General features: G+C 52.3%; 1 protein-coding gene across 1 annotated transcript in view; it reads left to right on the top strand.

Annotated features, from left to right (window-relative positions):
* PLXNA4 (plexin A4) overlaps positions 1 to 16,997 on the top strand; it is a 428,442-nt gene extending 411,445 nt beyond the window's left edge. Inside the window, exons 29-32 of the mRNA XM_014840844.3 lie at positions 651 to 820; positions 4,559 to 4,771; positions 11,694 to 11,844; positions 13,911 to 16,997. Coding sequence (XP_014696330.3) covers positions 651 to 820; positions 4,559 to 4,771; positions 11,694 to 11,844; positions 13,911 to 14,006 — 630 coding nt within the window. The 3' untranslated portion in view covers positions 14,007 to 16,997. The remainder of the gene's footprint in view (positions 1 to 650; positions 821 to 4,558; positions 4,772 to 11,693; positions 11,845 to 13,910) is intronic.
* The last annotated feature ends 3,356 nt before the right edge of the window (positions 16,998 to 20,353 follow it).

The following is a 20,353-nucleotide window of genomic DNA, read 5'->3' as shown; positions in this document are numbered from 1 at the left end:
ACCCTGTGCTCCCGGCAAACCCACCCTACATCCTGCTGGCATGCAGCCTGAAGTTTTGTTTCCATCCCTTCTCTGTGCCCTTTCTCAAATATAGAGACACTAACCACATCCATTTACATTCTTCTTCCATGCCTAATGAAAGAATGACTCCCTCTCTGGGGTGTCATATGCAGTCTCTAACGATAGAAATTGGGGCTCCATCCGTGACTTTCCAGGCTCCAATTCTAACACTGGTTGTGAGGACTTCTGGGGCCGGAAGTTAGTCTTCACTCCTGAGGCCGGCCTCCGCCCTGCTCTCTGCAGAGCCGCTGTGAATAAGGCCCAAACAAAACCAGCAGATTGTGTTTGTCGGCTCTGACCGAAGGAGCTGTTCATTAGCATTTGAGAAAAGTGCTAAAATAACACCGCCAAAGGGTGTTAAACCGAACCGTGTTGTTGGCAGAGGAAAGCTTACTTAGGTCCAGTCATCAGTGTTATATCTATTTTTCCACGTGCAGAGAAATCTAAAGCTGTTAGAGACAGATGAAGGGTGGGGGGTGAGATTTAATACCCACACTTCCCGATTTCAACCAAGCAGGCCAGGCACATTTTAAAACCCGTCCTCAGACCTCCCTGGGCCGAGCCTTGTGTGAATTGTCTTGCCACCCCAGGGCACGCTGCAAAAGTTCGTGGACGACCTGTTTGAGACCATCTTCAGCACGGCGCACCGTGGCTCCGCCCTGCCCCTGGCCATCAAGTACATGTTTGACTTCCTGGATGAGCAGGCCGACAAACATGGCATTCACGACCCGCACGTCCGCCACACCTGGAAGAGCAACTGGTGAGTGGGGGCGGAGCAGAGGACGGTGGAGAGCCCAGCCTGAGGCCACGGCAGGGGACATGGTCCACCTCCCGCAGCAGGAGCTGGGTGCAGGCTCTCCCTGGGCACCCCTACTCTCTCCTACTATGTTATGCCCATTTCCTCTCTCGCTCACCCCTAGTCAAATCGTTCTTCTTTCTTGTCAATCCATCCACCAGTTAACAAACACTTATTTAACCAACTCAGTGAGCAAAAGAGAACATGCCAAATGTCTCAGCCAGGTCACTGTCACATTCAGGGACTTCTGTGTGCCTGATGTTATGCTAGACTCTGAGGGTACTGAGACTGTCACACATGGCCCCTGCCCTCAGGGGGCTGACAAGAGCAGGGGAGAGACAAGGAAGATGTGTGTGCACAGGGGGACAGTAGAGGGCCACCACTGAGCGGTGACTCTCAGTGGAGTTCAGAAACTCACCTAGGAGTCATGCAGGTGAACAAGGGGTCTTTCTGTTCTGTTCGAGAAGTGATGGTCTTCCCTTCCCAACCTCCCTTTGGAGAAGAGACCTTCCCATAACTGCCGTGTGCGTCTCTGAGACCAGAGGATTCTCTGAGTCCTCACTGGCACTCTAGGTGTCTCCCCTGTGGTCCCTCTCTCCTTCCAGGCATATGACGCTGTCCCTTTGTTTGCGTGTGATTCGTGCTTCAGGTTGAGACTGCAAGGTCGGACATCAGTATTCCTCACTCGCTCTGGAACCTTGCACTGGGCTGGGACTCAATATATATTGATGAAGATGCAGGGCCACGATGGTCTCTACTCCGAGATCCACCACAGGCAAAGCTGGCTTCTATTTCCTCCCCTCAGTCCCAGAATTACCTCCCTGTAGTTTTTAAACAGTCTCCATCCCAGGTTATTCTTCCCCAGAACATTCTTCCAAGGCAGCACGAGCCTGCTGCCCAGCACTGGCCAACTGCTAGGACTGGGGAGGACCAGGGCACAGCCGGGCACCTGACAGCCGGCCTGGAGCCCCAGATGGAAACCCAGGTGAAGGCGAGAGTTTTCACGGCACTAAAATGTTACCAAATGTGGGGTGCTCTGCTGCTCCTCTCTCTCACCTGAAGAACGGTGCTGTCTCTACTGAAAGTGGGAAAATCAGGCAGGAGCAGAGGTTTGGACCAGAGAACTGAAGAATAGGGTTTACTCCTGCGTTTAATGCCTGGTGAGAGAAGATCTTCCATAGTGGCTTCTTCCAGCCTTTTTGAAATAAGACTCTTAGAGTCTGGACCCCTCGGTCAGTGCAGCATCCCGGGGAGAAGGCTGTTCCCTCCTCTGAAAGGCCCACCAGCTCTGGTCTCTCCTGGTGCCTGCCTCTGGGTAAGACTGTTTAATTCTCCCTGCCTCTCTGGCGTGGCTGCAGCACTGTTCCGAGAGGTGTGTCCTACCCCATCTGCCTCTCTCTGCCAGGAAGCTTCCTACTTCACCCCATTTGAAGGTCGGCAGCCTTCAGCATACAAGAAATGCTCTGCCCAGGTCGCCTCCTGGGCCCAGCTGCAGAGGGCCAGCATTTCCGAAACATCCCTCCATGGCTTGCAGGCTATTCAAGTAGATCTCCTGAAACAGCATCTAAAGCACTCAGCCCACACCTCCTGCTGGGCTGAGGCCACCTCCCAGATGATTTAATGTCCCAGGAGTGAGGGTGGATTGCTGCCGGGCAAGAAGCGGTTGGTCCGGGAGTTATGAGATCTGCATATTGACTTCGAGCTAATTGTCCCTGCTTGGAAAGAGAGTGTTTCTTTATTCCTGGGCAGAGTTGTAACTCACCCTCTCCCCACCCCTTCCACTACATTCTCCTACCTTTTCTCTTTTAAATACACCTCCTGCTCATTTAGCCTGAGTGGCTGCAATCAACCAGAAATTAGTGCCACCTCTAATGTTAATAATATGCTAATATTTCATTAGGCAGGAGCCTCAGTGTGGTGCCCACTTCCCTGTTGGTTTCCCTGTCAGCACGACTGGCTTCAGGAGAGGGCGTGCTGGGGAGAAATAACAGGCAGCATAGACGGACTCCCCGAGTCCATCTTCTGGGGGGACTTCTGGGAACAGGAGGATGTGGACCCGAGACTCCATCAGCTGGGCAGCCGGGAGTCCCTCATCCAGGGCTCCGAGCCCAGCTGTCATGGTCTCCCCTGGGCACCGACAGTGACCCCGACTGTCACCTATGTGTCACAACTCTCCGTGCCATCCCTTTGTTTCCTGTTCTCCATTTCCCAGGATGAGACAAAGGCCACTTCACATTGTCACATCTCAGCACTGCCTGCCTGAACCTACACCGCACACTTTGTAGGAACTTAATAACTACTTGTTGATTGATTGGCAGTCTTGAACGTGAGGTCTTAGTGTATTTTAGCATTTGTTGTATGTAAGTACTGGCAGCTGGGAGATACAACAAATATAGAAATATTGTATTCACTGTATTGAAAAAATGTAATTCAAACAGTTTAAGTTCTAAGAGGCAAGTCAAACACATGCGAATGTTATAACTATTCCCAACAGCGAGAACAGCAACCAGACATCAGAGAAACATCAGGGCAAATGGCAGAAGGCGAGGAGGTGGGGCCAACGGAGGGAAATAAGGGAACCTTTGCTTGGGACCACCCTGCTCCCTCACTTGCGTCGTCTCAGCCTGCTGGATGGAAGCCACAGAGTCGGAGGCTGGCAGAGAGGGACAGCCAAAGTGGCTGGCGGGCAGGTTTCTCCTGATGCCCCAGGACCTTTTCTAGCAACAGATAGAGTGGCTTACAGTTACCAGACCACATGGCACATTTTTTCTTCTCTTTCTTTATGCTGAATCTCCTTTAGCAGCACCTTCCTCCAGGCCTCATCCAGCTGAGGGACACCTATGTATCTTTAACACTCAGACCGTCAAGTGTCCCCTCTGTGAAGACTTTTCAGACACTTGTGTCTGAGTAGACTTGATGACACCTCCCTTTTCCCATACAGGACCTGCACATCCTTCAGTTCCAGCACCCATAGTTCTCAGAGCACGTGCTTGATTGCACATCTGACTCCCCCACAAACCCACCAGAATGCAAGCTTCTTGGGGGCAGACGATGTGTCTGATGCACACTGAACCCCCAGCCACTAGCATAGTCCCTGGTATGTAGAGGGTCCTAACTGGAAGAATGAGGAAAGAGAAATAGGGAACACAATGGGGTAGATGAGGGGCCATGAATGTGGGTTTTTTAAGCGTGCCAGCCCAGAGGTGTGAAATCAGTTGGCTACACTTGCAGTGCTCAGCTGCAGTGCCTCCCCATGCAGGAGTTAGCCAATATTACAAGGCCGGGAGGAAGCGGGTGACTTGTCCCAAGCCACACAGTGGATGGCAGAGAATAAGACACAAAACCTAGATTCCAGGCTATTATTTAAGGTTTGAAAACTGGATATGCCTTGTGTCCGACATAGTGGGTAGACAGTGGAATAGAGAGTCAGAAATTCCACTTTATAGCACCCATTATGGCCACCTCTGACCCCGAAGCCTTGTGCTGTCAGGGAAGGTTGTGAGTCCTGTGGTCCTCTCCAGGGCTCGTCACCATCGTACCTCTGGATGGACTAGTCACTTTCCTGGAAGGTAACTTGGTGGCATCGAGAAAACTCTTAAGACCTGCTGGTTCCCAGCTTTTGCTGTTTCTGTTTGGGTCAAGCTACAGTGTCCCCACCCCCGCCCCATCTCCCCTGACCGTCTCCCGCTTCCCTCCACACAGCCTACCGCTGCGGTTTTGGGTCAACATGATCAAGAACCCCCAGTTTGTGTTTGACATCCATAAGAACAGCATCACGGACGCCTGCCTGTCTGTGGTGGCCCAGACCTTCATGGACTCCTGCTCCACGTCGGAGCACCGGCTGGGCAAGGACTCCCCCTCCAACAAGCTGCTCTACGCCAAGGACATCCCCAGCTACAAGAACTGGGTGGAGAGGTGAGTGCTGGGCCTGCTTGCCGAGGAAGGGCCCCTTGCTGCAGCCAGCAACTTCCCTTGACTAGGGGTGCCCTCCCCCTCCAGAATGGGCCGCCGCTTACAGACAGGTCGAACACAAGCCCTGATCCTGCTATTGCAACACCCCCACCCCACGTCCCACTGGTATTGTCAGCTGAAACAAGTGCTGAGAAACTTGGCTGGAAGCTGCCACCATGCTCTGCTCCCCTGCATGGAAGGCCCAGATCTTAGTGGCTGAAATACTTTCTAGGCCAGGAAGGAAAGATAGTTCCCTGCTCTAATCCCCATCAAAAAAAGAAAAGACTTCAAGGGACTAAACAGCATCTTGCCACAGAAAGGCTGGAGGCCTCTCCCCATCTGCCCTGTCCATCTGGCAGATCTCCCAGCATCCTGTGGAGATGTCTTTGTCACTCTGAACAGCTTCTCACTGTCTCAGTCCCTCGACTCTCGCATGATGAGCTCTTGATGCCCTGAGCCCTGCAGTTCTTTCTCAGCCACGGTGGCCCTGGCGTGATCACAGTCGCACGCAGCGCACCTGTGACTGGAGGGCCACCTGCAAGCTGTGGAGCTGGGTCCATCTTAGTGCAAAGCTAACTCAAGGTAAAGAACATACGTGGTCCATCTGGGCCGCATCAGCTCCTTATGCTAAGCACCTGAGCTAGCAACCAGCTGAAACCTTATTTATGTGTTCCTTGCAGTAGCTCCTGACCGTAAGAAGACAGGATTTACAACCTTATTTTGTGCCCATGAAAGTGAAGAAATATACATACAGAATGGCTAAGTGGTCAGCCCAAGATGACTTAAGTGGCCAAGATGAAACAAGATCCCAAACTCGGCTAACTCCCAAATCTCTTTTCTACCACTGATGATACTTTTAGACAGGGCCTCTTGCAACCCAGAAGATGCCTCTGTGTGAATTAAGGAAGGTGCCCCTTCCTACCGGAGGATGTGGCCACACTCCAGGGTGCATGGTTTGTTGTGTGATGGACTAGTTGTCAGCCCCAGCTCACCCTCTTATTCAAGCACCTTTGTGCAGTGAACAACCTGCACAACTCTACATGGCAGTCCTGATTTTAGAGTCCCTTTGTCTTTTTTCCAAGTAGATTAAAGATAGGAAACCTAGATGGAAGCTCATATTTGGTGCCTTTTTGAAGGGTAATAGAGACCAGAAATTGTTCTTGACTTGGTGACTGAAGGCAAAACAAACTATCCTTTTCCCCATGTCAGAGAGAGAGTGTCCATCCTTGTACTTGAAAATTGCCTTCCCCTTTACAGAGGAACCCTTGGCCACCTCAGTAACAGAGTTCTGCTTAAAGGGTTGGACTCTGGTTCCCCCTCCCCTCTGTTCTTTGATCCCCTCCCCTGCCCTTCTTGCTGACCCACGTGGTGGGCATGCAGCCTTCGCTGTGAGAGAGAGAGAGAGCTAACTCTTTCATCCTTGTATCTGGATGATGTCTGAGTCACCAGGAGAGGCGCTCACCTCCCTCTCCGTGGACAGTGGCTCATTCTTCTGACATAGAGCTGTTAGGAGCAAGCCCTCCTGTGTGGTCAGCCAGCTCTTCAGCAAAGAGCGAGAGGAAGGAGGCAGCAGCTGGGCTTTTGGCCAGCCCTGCTCTGATGCAGTGTCACTGTGATGGGACCTCAGGCAGGGAGGAAGGGAGCGGGGATGGGAAGGGCTGGGAGCACTTATGAAACATCTGCATAGAGGACACTTCCCCAGAACACAGCCAGTTAGTCTGAGGTGAGAGGAATGCATGCGCCACGCTAATGGTCTCCCTTTCACTTGGTGCTAAATGAGATTTGTGCCATGCAGCTGCTACAGGTCATGGGTAACCCCAGCCCATTTGGTTATTTTTAGGAGTGGTTTGATGGTTTCCATTTCTTATCCCACTAGTTTCTTAGCAACCAGTGGCGCTCTCAGGAAAGTCATCTTTCACTTGCTTGAGGTCCCAAATTCTTTCTCCTCTCATCCTGGGATGAGGGTAGAGAGACAGAGGGATCAAGAAACAGCATGGACAGGTCTGGAGATCAAGCCCCGAGTACTTCATCACTTGGAAATAAATGGACCAATTCTACTCTCCTTCCCCAAGGAGGCTGGCCTCCCAGCTTGTCTGGCTGCTGGAAAGTGAAGTCCACCAGCACAGAACTGGCTCAGGATCCACACAGGGCTGAGCTCCCACCTCAGCCTGCTGAGGGCACTGGCAGGCCCTGGTTCAGAAGAATGAGGGTAGCACGCCATCCTCTTGTGGCCAGGGCTCATGCCCACTTCTGAATTCGCTGCCTGACTGCTGTGAGCATGCAGATGCCCCAAGCAGGACTCAGGCTTAGTGACTCACTGCTGTGGAATGCACTCCCGACACACTTAGGGGGCCCTCTGACCCAGCACAGCTAAGGAATGGGGTTCCCTGTGGCTGGCCCTGTGTATAGAAGGCATGGGAAGCATGTGCACTCAGGAGGCCTCACAAACTCTGGTGGTTGAACAGCCTAGATGATTCTATCAGCATCTATGCTGGCTTGTATCTCCTAGAAGTTCATCTACCCAGCCTCCCACGCATCCTCTCTCCCATCCTCCCACCTGTCCTCCCATCTCGTCCTCCCTCCCATCCTCCATCCATCCTCCCAATCATCTTCCTTCTCATTCTCCTACCCACCCTCCCTCCCATCCTCCCCTCTCATCCTCCCTCCTGTCCTCCCTTCTTTCCTCCCACTTGTCCTCCCACCTATCCTTCCATCCCCTTCCTGCCTGGAAACACCTTGCAATTCTAGTGATCTGTGGCCCCACTGTAGACACCCAGTCTTTTCTACCTCCATCCAAGTATTAGGGCTTTTGCTTGTGGCCACATCTGGATAAAGGGAGAAGAATCTCTTGGTTTCCCAGCAACAATCAACTGCTACACTCATCTTACAGAGCAGAACTCAGCAGTGTTGTCACCACGAACTGGTGTGTTATGATCAGTTGTAATTTCTATTTCATTACCAATAGCAGTAAAATGTTCATGTGTGGTAGTGATTCCCTCTCATTTTAAACTGGAAGAGATTCACGGTTATCCCCGTGGCAATGTCAGCATCACTCAACTGCAGACATGGGCTCACCATGTAGGAGTGAGTGCACCTGAGTCACAGTTGGACCCCTGGGAATTGACTAGGGGCGTGCCACACATTTGAATGTCATCTATCACATGTGTCACAGCTTAAAACAGGTTAAGAATTTTAAATATTTAAATACGCCTCCTAAGGAAACCATCCATTCAAAATATAAAACCTTGACAGTTCACCCTGGGAGCAATACTGGATGTGGAGTATAGACATTTCATTAACTTATTCATTAATCCAGGGGCCAGACGTTTATGGTATCCATCATGGGTGTATTGGACGCTCGGGGTGTATTAGACTCGATCTTTCTCTTGTGGTTCTCGTGGTCAAGAAGGATGTGCAGACGGGCACTCAGCAGGCCAGGCCCATGAACTGTCATGGTGGGGAGCTTGGGGAGTAAGGGCCTGATTCCGCTGGGCCTGGAGAGGTCGCTGAATGATCACAGAGGAAAAGATGTCTGTGCAGGGCCTTGAAAAGCAAGTATCTGGGGGCATTAGACCAACAGGCTTAAATGTGTTTCAATTCTGCATCATTGTCCTTGAGGTGTTGGGGGGGATGATAGCAGTTTGTTCTTCTTGCGGAGTCCAGGGCATTGGAGACCACCTTCTCCATCACTAGAGCCATCCAAAAGGCAGAGATGAGATGCCCACTATCACACCCTGAGCCCAGCCCATAGAAGCCCACAGACGTGAAACACGGCAGACTGGTCGACATCCAAGGATCCAGCTCTCTGGGGCCCTTTCCTTGATAGCAGCTCCCTGAGCAATGATGTGAGGACCACAAGGGTGCTGATGTCCCACGTGGTATGAGGAAACTCAGCAAAGAAAGCTGAGTAAGGCCAGTGGGGGCCCCCAGACCCCCTCAAGGGGCCAGGCCTCAGCAAGGCCAGCTCGAGGGCTTTGTGGGGCACTTTCAGAGCACCAGTCCCTTCTGCAGGGGCTCGCTTGCATGCAGAATTCCCAGAGAGCAAGTTCAAGTACAGGAGCCCAAGCTGACCTTTCCATTCCTCATGCACAGCCAACTGATAAGAACACTTGTTGGAAGTGCATTAATGGGGTGTAATTGCGTTCCCACAATCAGTCAGGCTTCTCAGTGGCAGAGCCCAGCACGAAGGCCAGCACAGCGAAAACTGAGAAGGAAGCACGTGTGCACACAGCTGAGAGAGGCCAGGGCAGGCTCTTTATCAGGCTCAAGGGGTGCTGCCAAGGGGTTGGGGTTGGCCAGAGCCCTGGGGGATTAGCGAAGAGAGGTCCAGGCAGGGTCAGCAGCAAAGCCCTGCAGGGAGAATGGGCCCGCTTAGCACCAGGCAGGGCTGGGGACAGGAACAGAGAAGAATGTCAGCCAGACCCCAAGGCCCACACCCATCCAGGGCAGTGTGCTGTCCACAGCCACTCAGCTCAGCGATTGAGAACTTGCCAAGATGAGGACATATGGTAGATACACTCACGGGCTAGCGTGTGGCCACAGACGTGCAAGGGTTCAATCCGGCACCCTCTGCACATAGGCAGCAGAGGAGAGACAGAGGCTCAGTGCGGACCCAACCTCACCATTAGAGAGAATAATGCAAAGCGGGGCTGCCACCCAGTCCATCAGGTGAGGAGATTCAAACCTCCGCCCTCTCCCACTCCACTCTCCACCCTGCTCCCTGGCCCTTCCCTTTCTAACACACATAGGCAGATGTACTTTCTAAATTTTTTTTTTTTTTTGAGAAATGGACTGGGCTTTTAGTGCCTTGCAAGCCGTTGCAAAGGGACAGGGTGCTGGACATCTGCTGTCTCCGGTGGAGATGGTGGTCCCTCACTGGAGCTCTCACGCACCTCAGGGACCTTCAAGGCAGCAGTCGGAGTCCTGGTGCTGTTTGCAAAAGGCCTGGTGGCTCCATCCGTCGACCTGTGAAAGGAGTGTGGGCAGGTAGCACGAACAGCAGGAGTCGTGTCCCATCAGTGGGAACGTGGGTTTCTCATCCTGGTCAGTCGCTCTGACTGTCTGTGGGTGACAGAGTGTGACTGTCCGGAGGAGCCTCTGGACCCAGCCGTGCTACCAGCGCTGCATCTGGCTGCTGGCTGAGGAACCAGAAATGAGGAAGCATGTCTGTTCCTGTTTCTCACCAATGTGACCTGAGAAAGTAACCCTTGACCTACCAAACATATATGCTCAGTAGGCACGGAATCTGTGAGGGGACAGTGACACACATCTTGGGAGTGGCAAGGTTGGGAGCCACCGCTGAGGTCCCTGGGTCTCTGCTATAAAATGGAACATTGGCATTTATTGCCTTCCAGAAATAGTGGCAATGAATCGAGGCTCTCGCTGGAACTTTCCTACCTGGAATGTCCTTACCCAGAACCCTGAGGAACCTGAGGCTGTGTTTGGGGGTGGGTTGTGAGCCTGGAGCAGAGTGGGCTGTTCTGGGATGGAGCAGAAGAAGCAGAATGAAATGGGACAAGGCACTGAGGGCCTGAGGGCTCTGAACATGGGGACAGGGGGTAGAGGACCCCACACTGAAAGAAGGTTGGAAACAAGGGCAGTCTAAATGACACTGGAGGCAGGACAGGTCCGAGCACGGCTGCAGCTCAGAGTGTGGTGGCCAGCCCAGTCCTCACAGGCCTGGGAATGCTGTGGTGGCAAATTGAACTGTCATTCCATTGCAGCCCTTGAGCATGATGGCTGGAGTAGCACATGAGTGCCACCTCTGCCAGCCTGTCACCCAACTCCTGGGCACTGATGGGCAGAGGTGGAGATGGGGGACGGACACAGGACGGATGGATTCATGGCTGGTGCAGTGAGAGGTACAGGGCCAAGGTCCAGGGTGAGATGGTACTGGAGCCTCTGAGAATGCCCCCTACACTCACCTGGTCATCATCACCTGCACTTACACTGGAGAGAGTGAGTGCTACTCCTGAAACTTTGTGCCCCAGGTGACTCAACTGCCTCCCTCTAGTCCCCGCCCTGGCGACTGTCTCCACCACCCTCCTCTGTTCTAGGTTCTCAGGCCTGTTCTCCCAGCATTGAGGCCGCAGGCATTCAGTGCTGGCTGAGCCGGGATGCCGCCAGGCCTCCAGGTGTGGTCCCCGCTGTCCTGATGCCTCCCTGCTTTTGCACGTTCCTGGTGCCTTTGGTGTAACTCACAGCCAGCAAGCGCCAGGGAGTGGGTGGAGGTGGCTGTCTTTGGGGCACCGGGGCCCTTCATTCCTCATTAGGAAACTTCACAACTCCCCTCTGGCAGGGAAGTTTGGGTTTGCTGCATAAAATGTCAAATTGCAGAAATTAAAAATGTAAATGCTGGCATCTAATTAACCAGTTGACAGCAGTGCACAGCTGCAAGTGACAGTGACTGATTACCTTCTGCCAGCCTCTCTCCCCAAGCAGCCCCGAGCCCTGCCCTCCTCCCGTTTAACCCCTGGAGAGGAGAGGACATCAGGGCAGAGCCCTCGGGCTCTGTGGAGGGGACCTCTTGCATCTATGGGTGGAGGGGTGGGGTGTAAGAGGTACACAAGAGACAGACTGGACCACTCTTGGCCGGTAGCTACGAGCAAAGCCAATATAGGAGACGACCCATCCTTACTCCTGGCCCCACCTCTGTCCACTCTCTGACAGTGTCTGGGCCACTCCCCAAATCCCTTCCCTCTGTGCCTCCTGCATCCAGAGCTGCAGGGGGCTCTTCCTGGGCCAGACCCAGAAGCCCACTTGGGGGAGAGAGCCCACCATGCCTCCCAGAGGGTCAGGCACAGGCATCCATGAGGAGTTTCCATCTCTCCTCTACTCCATATGCGTGGCTCCAGCTCCTTTCCTCCCCACTCCCATCCCTTGGCAGGTATTACTCAGACATCGGGAAGATGCCTGCCATCAGTGACCAGGACATGAATGCGTATCTGGCTGAGCAGTCCCGGATGCACATGAATGAGTTCAACACCATGAGCGCGCTCTCGGAGATTTTCTCCTACGTGGGCAAGTACAGCGAGGAGGTGAGCCCTGCCCTGCTCTGGGCCTGTTGGGAAGGACAGGGGCAGCGACGGAGAAACCCCTGCCCACAGTAGCCTCTACGCACAAGAGCACTGCCCCAGACACCCCACCTCTGCTGGAAACTTGCTACCACCCAGGACCTGGGGGCTGAGCTCCCTGGACTGGGACACTAGAAACGGTCCATTCTCCAAATTCTGCACTAATCCCTGCTCTTCTCAGATATGTAAATCAAGTATCTGTTTCTTTCACTTTTTTATTTTTATTTCTTCCCCACCATTCCCTCTCTTGTATTTTTTCCATTTCTCCCTCTGATCTAATTCTCTTTAAAGGAGAAGTTCCCCACTCCCATGGGCAGGCCATATGGTGTGGAGTGCAATGAAATGGAGTCAGAAGAAATACAGAACAGAGTAGAATGGAATCTATTTTTAGTTACCGTATTCCCTTGTTGGAAAACCTCACCTGGAGTCATTGCCACTGCAGACATTGTAGCAGTTTCTGACCAGTACCAAGGTGCTTATAGGATATAAGTGTTCTTGGTCATGCAGGCTTAGACCAAGTGGGTTCAGAATCCATGCTCCCTGTGTCTAAGCAGAAGCACCCTCTCTGTGAATGGAAGGTAGTAACAGGAGCTGAAGCCAGTGCCTGGGTCCTCCCAGCCTTGTCACCAAGAGAGGGCCCAGGAGCCTCAGGTTAAGCTAGGAGCTCCAACGGGGCCCGGGGCCTGGTGTCCCACAGGCCATGAGTAGCACAGTGCTGTGAACCTCAGGTGAAGGGGAATCCAGCAGTGGGTCCCTTAGGGGAGGGACCCCAGTGTCAGCCTGTGGGCCAGTGGTGGTCCAGAGCAAAGTTTTCACCTGTTGGTGGCCACCTGAGAGAAGTAAAGACGATGTAGAGTGTGCCAGTGTCTGAGGACAACTGCATCATCTTGGAAAGGACTGTACCTTAGTCTAAGTACGCTTGTCTACTGTTAGTGTTAAAATGTCCCATCCTTTGAAATATTGGTGCCAGTAACTGGCAGTTCTTGGCCAGCTAAGACATTGGCAACTCTGTCTTGGTCTCGCCAATTAAAAACACGTTAATTGGGCCAAGAAATCCGAAGCTCTGGGAGCCTCTCCCCTCCCCCTCGCCTCGCAGGCCCTGCTCCCTGAGGCCCCAGCACCAGTAGCTCCCACCCGTTTGCCACGTGCCCCTCGCGGAGCAGGCGTTGTGCAAAAGGCACTCCTGTATGTTACTTGACTTTTCCTCTCCGCTGGAGCGGTCCACAGCAGGACTAGGAGTTCCCACGTTCTACAGATGAGGAGATAAGGGCTCAGAGAGGTTGCAGGTTTTGCCCCAGATCACCCAGCTAGAGACCAGTGGAGCCATTCTTCAATCCCACAACTCCTGAGTCTGAGTCAAATCCTAACACATTTTCCATCACAGTCTCTCCCTGTCGTTGTCCTCCACCAATCCTCTGACCTCAGAAAAGGCTTTGGCAGACATTATCCACCAGGTGATAAAGCCAGTAAAGCTTAAGACATAACTCTTCGAGGAGGATTTGCTTTTTAACTGGCAAAGTGAAGCCAAATGACTTTCTAAATGTGGAATTTAGGGCTTTGGGGAGCTGATGGGGAAGATGCTCCTTTTCTGGAAGGAGGATGGGATTTCTTGATATCCACAAAGTCACGTTCCCCCGAGACACTGAGCAGTGCACTTTGCACTGGGTGTGGAACTGTTCTGTTCAGCCTGCAGGTAACTGTAGCATCTCTGCACAGGTGTTTCTGCCCACTGGCAGCTGTCTTTCATGGGCAGTAAAATGTGCACATTGATTCAGACATACTGCAGTGTGTGCTGGCATCCTGTGCTCATTGCTCATTGATGCACGGGTGCCCACAAGTCATACGCCATGCCGCAGTGCCCCCATATCTCCCCATCCCTGCTCCCCAGGATGCCTGCTTACTTTGCAACTTCACGTGTGCATCTTCACACGCACTCCTCCTCTGACTACGTCACCTTGTCTTCGTGTACCTTAAGAACACAGACATGTATGCACAAACTAGTAACTGCCCTTTTCTTGGCCCTTCAACAGATCCTCGGACCTCTGGACCACGACGACCAGTGTGGGAAGCAGAAACTGGCCTACAAACTAGAACAAGTCATAACCCTCATGAGCTTAGACAGCTGAGAACCGTCCTTCCAGGGCCCCCTGGAGGGAGGGACACACCAAGCCGTGCCTCAGTCTAGATTTTCATCTTTACCAAGTGCAAGTTCCGACTGGCATCAGCAGCATCCCCTAAGCAGCGCTGTCTCTCTCTCTCTGCCTTTTTCCGTCTCTCCCTCCTTCCTGGATCCCTTCTCTTTCACTTGCTCTGCCGACACAATTGAACCAAGCCACCAACCCTCAGTTAGTCCAGGATGGCCAGGCCCACAGCAAGGGGGATCTCTTTCCCAGATGACCCCATGCATCTGCAGCAGGGCCCAAACGTGGATGAGGAGCCATGGATAGAGGATGTTTCTATGCTGCTACTTCCCCTTCCCCTTCTTGAGGGCCCCCACATTGGTCCAAGCCTTGGCTGGGGAAGAGGCAATGAGCTCAGTATTATCTTTGCTGGGAAGACATCACCTGGCTCTCCCCACATTTCCGTCTCCAAGGGTCAGTCAGTGGTATGGTCCCTTTGCAACTGTGAGAAGAAAGGCCACAGCTCCTGCATGTGGCTGGAGTTGGGGGGTGCCTGTGAGGATTTGGGAGGTGCCCTACAAGCTGCCTCTCACTTGTTGGGTTGGCCTCCAGAGGCCTCCTTGTCCCCTTCCAGTCTTCTTGGGGCTCTTCAAGTGCCCATAGGGACCTGCCTGCCTATCTCCTCCCCTGCCTGTGGAAAGCCAGACAGGAAAAAGAATAGCAGTTACATTCCACCATGCAGATGCTCCTAACCTTATAATCTGGCTCGTAGTGGCAGAGGTACAACATGGAGCGGGTGGAAGGAAAGAGAGTTGCATCTACCCTGGAAGCAGAATTTGTTGTTTTCCATTCATCCCCAAATGCAAATGAATCATGACCATAGTCATAGGTCTAATCCATTGCCAGATCCTCGATGCTGTCTGGAGAAAGCACCTCCATCCTCCTTGGTCATCGCTCATCAAGGGTCAATGTGAAATGCAGAGTGCATCCGGGAGATTCTACCTCCAGCTGTCTTCATGGCTTCCTCCCCACCATCCTTCCTGAGAACTCTATAGAAGGCTGGGGCACACAGCCTAGCCCCTGTCTCCCCTGCAGAATCTGGTGCCATTGCTATGCAGATGACTTTGTCACTGGACTGTCCAGACCTCCTTGGGAATTATTTCATCAACATCTCAGCTGTCTCTTTAGTCACTCTCTTCCTTCATCTCCTCATCATTGGAAGAAGTCATCATTGAAAGAAACACACTCAAGCACAGCCTCACAGAGACAAACCAAAAGGCCAGCCAAACTCAGCCCCTGGCTTGTCATGTCTGGGAGGGACTGAAGAGTCAAGCTGAAGGATCTGGCTGGAAATGGGAGGAGGGACACACAACTGACCTCAGCCCTGGCATCTGTTTTTCCATCAGTCCTTCTGTCTATGGATACATCATTATAGCCAGCCAAGCAAACGTGTGCTCAGACGTGGGTTACCTAGATGAGCAGGGGCTATGGTGAGAGATGGTCTAATGGTGGGTCATGGAAACCTGTAATCTTGAAGGGACCTTAGATGCCATCTCCACCTATGGTCCAGTCTCCTGCCATAAGCAAGAATGTCTCCTGGCAGCCCTGGTGTCAAGTTGTACACCACTGTGGGAGAAAAGGAGAAGCATTGTCTAAGGTGGGGTTGGGGATGAGGGTTCCATGGTGTTGCCTTCACTCCCTGAGCATCAGGCATCATTCCCTGCCATCCACTCAAAAGGGGCCCTGCGTGGAAAGAGGGGGAGCCACACCATTTCCAGCAAAGTCTGTGAAGCATCCTGTACTTTGAATGCTAGCCCCTTTGGATATGAATATGTGTGCTGTGTGTGAGCTTATGTGCACGCACGCGCTTGTATGTATGTGTATCTGTCTGCCCCAGGAGTAGGCAGAGAGCCCAGAAAGATTTCTTGTCCTGTGTGGGGGATGTTGACGTGTTTTCCTTCTCTACCCTTGCTCAACATTCCTCCTGCAGCTTTGGGACATTCAGTGCTTGCCTTTGATGCTGAGTGTGGATGGGTGGAAGGAGAGGGCCCCCGTCTGGAGGAAATCAGGGTCGTCCCTGGCCAAGGGAGGCCTGGACTTGACTGGAAGCCAGGTGATGGTGACCCAGAGCAGGGCATCGTGTGGCATCAAGGAGGACAAACAGTGAATAAAACACGAGTAACCTAACCAACAAGAAGAGAATGGGAAAATATGCATGTCGGGGTTGGGAAAATAACCAAAGGTTTTGGCAGATGAAGTGCCAGGTGAAGAAGCATGGAATTCCTACCCTGGAGCATTTGACTTCCTCCCAGGCAGCCACGGGCCCTGGTAGGCCAGGAAGGAGCGTGCGGGAGGCGGGCTGACTCCTCGCCACTAAAATATTTTTGCACATGTGAAGGGTTGGGGAGAAGAGAGACACAAACATATTTAACACAGATTTGCTGTATGGAAGCTCTGTGTGTGTGTGTGTGTGTGTGTGTGTGTGTGTGTAAGAGCATGCATGTGTGTGAGCGCGTGTATGAGTGAGTGTGTTTTGATTTATTTTTTAAGTTTTGCACAGTTAGAGAAAAAGATGAACAAGCAGAAAAAAGACTGTTATCACGGTTCTGCGGAAGCTTTTCTTTTTTACCACATTATTATTCTTGTTATTGTTCCTTTGTCGGTACAGAACTTTTTTTCTCCATGTTTCTGTTGTAAGAGAAACTTCAGACACCTCAGAGAATCATAAACGTCAGGAAGAAAGAGGACGACCATCTCCTGGCTCTCCTCGGTTCTCCTGGGGGAGGGCATCTGACTTTAATCGGTGGCTGGGTGTTGCTGGCACTTTATCTCTGGCCTGTTAGGGAACAGAGAACTAGCACAGTCACGCTGAGCCACGACTCATCTTGCCTGTAGAAATTCTTTCCTTTGGCTATTTGTTTGTTTTCCCTTTTTTTTTCATTTGCATCGTTGGTGCACGTGTGATGCATTTCAAAGTAAAGACAAGGCAGCAGTTTCAAAAAGCTGTTCTTTCCCCTAAATCTTCTTCCTAAAACTCCCCTTGGCATCCGCCATCTCCTCCTGGCAGGTGAGAGACCCCGAGAGCTGCCCTGGCCGCATGTGGGCCAGCACGCACCAGAGAAGGGAATGGGGCAGACGGGGTCCTGTGGAAGGGAGGGCCCCTCCCTCTGTCACAGTGAACATGCAGGGTCACAGTTCTGTTTAAGGTGGAAGCTTTATTTGATTCCTTGAGTCGAGTCCTGGGCAGAGCAGGGGAGAAGAGACCCTCTCCCTCACCTCCCCCTTCATTTTCACCTCCCACATCCTCCACCCATTGAGACCACTAGGGTCCAAAATGGTACCAGGAGATCAGGCAGTCGGAATAACTGAGCTGGGTTGGGTGGGAAGCTTGACTGTTGGAAGGAGAGGGGCTGAAGGCGGGTGGTGGTGGGCAGGTGGGGAGCTTGGGGTCCTGAATTTAAAAGAATGGACAGATAGAAGCTGAGAAAGGTAGCTGTAGGCTGGTCGTTTCTGCTGGGCACAAGTCTCCCCAGGGATGTGCTTTTCCATTCTTTGTCCTTCCTTGTAAGGAGAGACCCTGACATTCCTTGGTAACTGCAAGTGGTGCCAGTAAGTGAAGTTGGCTGTTGTGTCCGTTACTTCCTCAGGAATTTTTTTTTTTTTTTTTTTTGCCTTCTTTCAATGTGGTTTTAAATTTGGGGACTGAGAATAACCTGAATGTCCAACAGGCCAAGGTATGTTTACACCTCCAGAGTGACGTGCACACCAAGAGGCAGCCCCACAGCCTCCCTCTTGTGAGCCTGTGGGTCAGTGAGTGGGGCCCAAGATGCTTGAGAGAGAGAAGTCATCCTAAACAGGTCCCAAAGTTTGAGGCAGACTGGCCAGGACTGTGCCCAGGCAGAAGCGTGAGTTGTCCACAGGTGAGGTCTCTGACCTTCCTCCCTCAGCCTCAGCTCTCAGCTCCCAGCCCAAAGTTAATGTCGGTGTCCTGTCCCAGCGCCCACCACCCCAACTCCCCCCAGGTCCGCCCTCTCTTGTCCCCATTGCATGTCTGGCTTCTGAGTTTGCCCCTCCCCCAGCACAGAGACATGTGTCCCCTTGTCCCTCTTGCCCACCTCCTGCGCGCAGCCTCTGGCCCAAGGCCATGTGTCCACTACAGTACAGGAGTTGCCTAGCCCCTCAGTGGATAGCTCAGCCCTCACAGTCTAGCCCTCTGGGACGGCCCTGGGCTCCCCCACCCTCCCAATTCTGCCTCCATGAGCGGTCAGGGCTCCCTGGTCCAACCAAGGCCCTGTGGGTGCCCCACGAGAGAAGCCACAAGTGATGATTTCCCAAATGACCTCTCCTCTAAGAGCCGAGTCCTGCTGATGTTTCCAGAATCCTCAACAATGCTGGGATGAGTCCAGGGATTAGCAACCCCTGCTTTGACCTAAAAGGGAAAGCCTCATTTTTCACCTGTCTTCTTTCTCAGGACTAAGGGGGCACTTCTTTTGGCATCACAGGATGCAAAGTCAAATATTTAACCTAGTGAATGTTAAGGTTGATCATTACTAATCAAGGACAAACTTTCCTGCCTCACAGCGAGCCCAGGAGGGAGAGGAGACGCAGGGAGGCACTCTGCAGGCAGGAGGCCGTAGACACTCCTTTCTCGGTCCTGGACCACAGCTCTTCAGGAATGGGCCACCCCAGTGAGCAGTCTCAGCCCAGAGGCCTCTGAGAGGCCTTTCTGTGAGTGTATAACCTCCAGGTACCACAGTCTCCACCAGCCCTCAGAGAGGACCCTGCTCCAGGCAGATCTGACTCCTTCTGAGCCTTTCTTCTTGCTCCCAATTCTCACCAAGATCTCCTCTCAGCCCCTCACTCTTCCTGTCAGCTCATAGGACGGGCTCCTGAGGGCCTCGACCCCTCAGCCCCTCCCTTTTTCTTTATACTGTATGTGGAGTGTTTATTTGGGATTTGCAGTTGTTTATCTTTTGTTTGTGTATTTTAAGAGTACAAGATGAAGGAGGAAGCCCAGGTATAAAGTCCCAATTACTGGGGGGAGGAGAGAAACAACGCGGTTTACCTGTAACTTCCAAGGGGATGAGGAGACCCTCAGGGCCAGTGGCTGGAGGGTATTCCCCGGGTGTGGACGTGCCGGGGGAAGCATCCTCCATGGCTGCTAATATTCTTGGTGCTTCCCCTGCCTCTTCGATGGCTGGAGCCCACAATGCTGCTCCCTTCTCCTCCCATCACCTCACCCCCACGGGTAGAACAAACAAGAGTCTTATTTTACAGAGTGGGAAGCTGAGGTACAGCCACAGGGGACGCTGAAGAGGCCTCTCCTGAGAGAGGCTGCCCCACCCCGAGCCTCTTCTCCTCATGGTGCTCGGAGGGTGGCCAGACCCTCCACTGCGAAACTAAATGACTCTTCCTCCCGTTTGGAAAGGCCGCTCTGCGGTGAAAGTTTCAGACATTCAAGGGAGACCATTTTTTTTGTAACTATAAATCTTTGCTCCCAAATACAATTATTTGTTTTATTAGGGGGAGTATCCAACTTTATAAAATATATAGGATTTTGGCTTATAAAAATAATACCTACTCATTAGAGTCCCAGTTAAATTTCTTGAGTAGACCAGTGACCACCCCAAAGCAAAACAAAACAAAACAAAACAAAATCCCTAATGAATAAAAAGAGATTTCTGTTTGTATTGGCAGAGATAGTGAGGTGGGCCATGGGCCCGGGGGTCCTTGGTCGGCAAGCCCACCTTCCCTCCCCTCCGCCTCTGTTACTGCTGTCCAGTCCTGGCTTTCCGGGCTGCCCCTGGTGTTGGCGAATCCTACACAGTTCTCATCAGTCAACTTCCCCCAAACTGCAGGGAGAGCCTGTTAGGGATGGGTCGTGGAAGGACCCAGGTCCTCTTCCCCGAGAATGCAAACGTTCATGGCAAATAGGTGTATGCAGCTCATCTTCCACCGGTTTCTTTATCTGGAATTAGAACTTCTTCTGTTAGTATCTTTGCTCTTACGATGCAAGCACATTTTGGAAGGGCTGCCTTACAAAAGTAGAATTCAAAACAGGGCATACAGTTAAAGAGCAATGCAAAAGACGCTTAAGAGACTGAGACCACTTTACCAAATAGGACTATTGAGCGCAATTCAGGCACACGGCTGAGTTGGGATAGTGTCCTCGTGTGTTCTTCTTCCCTCTTCCTCCCCCAATATTCCCGTCAGCTTGTTGGCTCATTAAACTTTCCGTTCTTTAAAAAGAAAAGCTAGTTTACCTCAAAGAATCTTGTTTCCATTTGGAAACCAATGGCTTTGTGTTTTAGAGTGGATGACCCTCCTCTCCATCACTGCCTGCCTGGGCCTGG

Source organism: Equus asinus, chromosome 1, assembly GCF_041296235.1.
Source record: "Equus asinus isolate D_3611 breed Donkey chromosome 1, EquAss-T2T_v2, whole genome shotgun sequence".
Lineage (NCBI taxonomy): Eukaryota > Metazoa > Chordata > Mammalia > Perissodactyla > Equidae > Equus > Equus asinus.
This window is presented reverse-complemented; position numbering and strand designations above follow the sequence as displayed.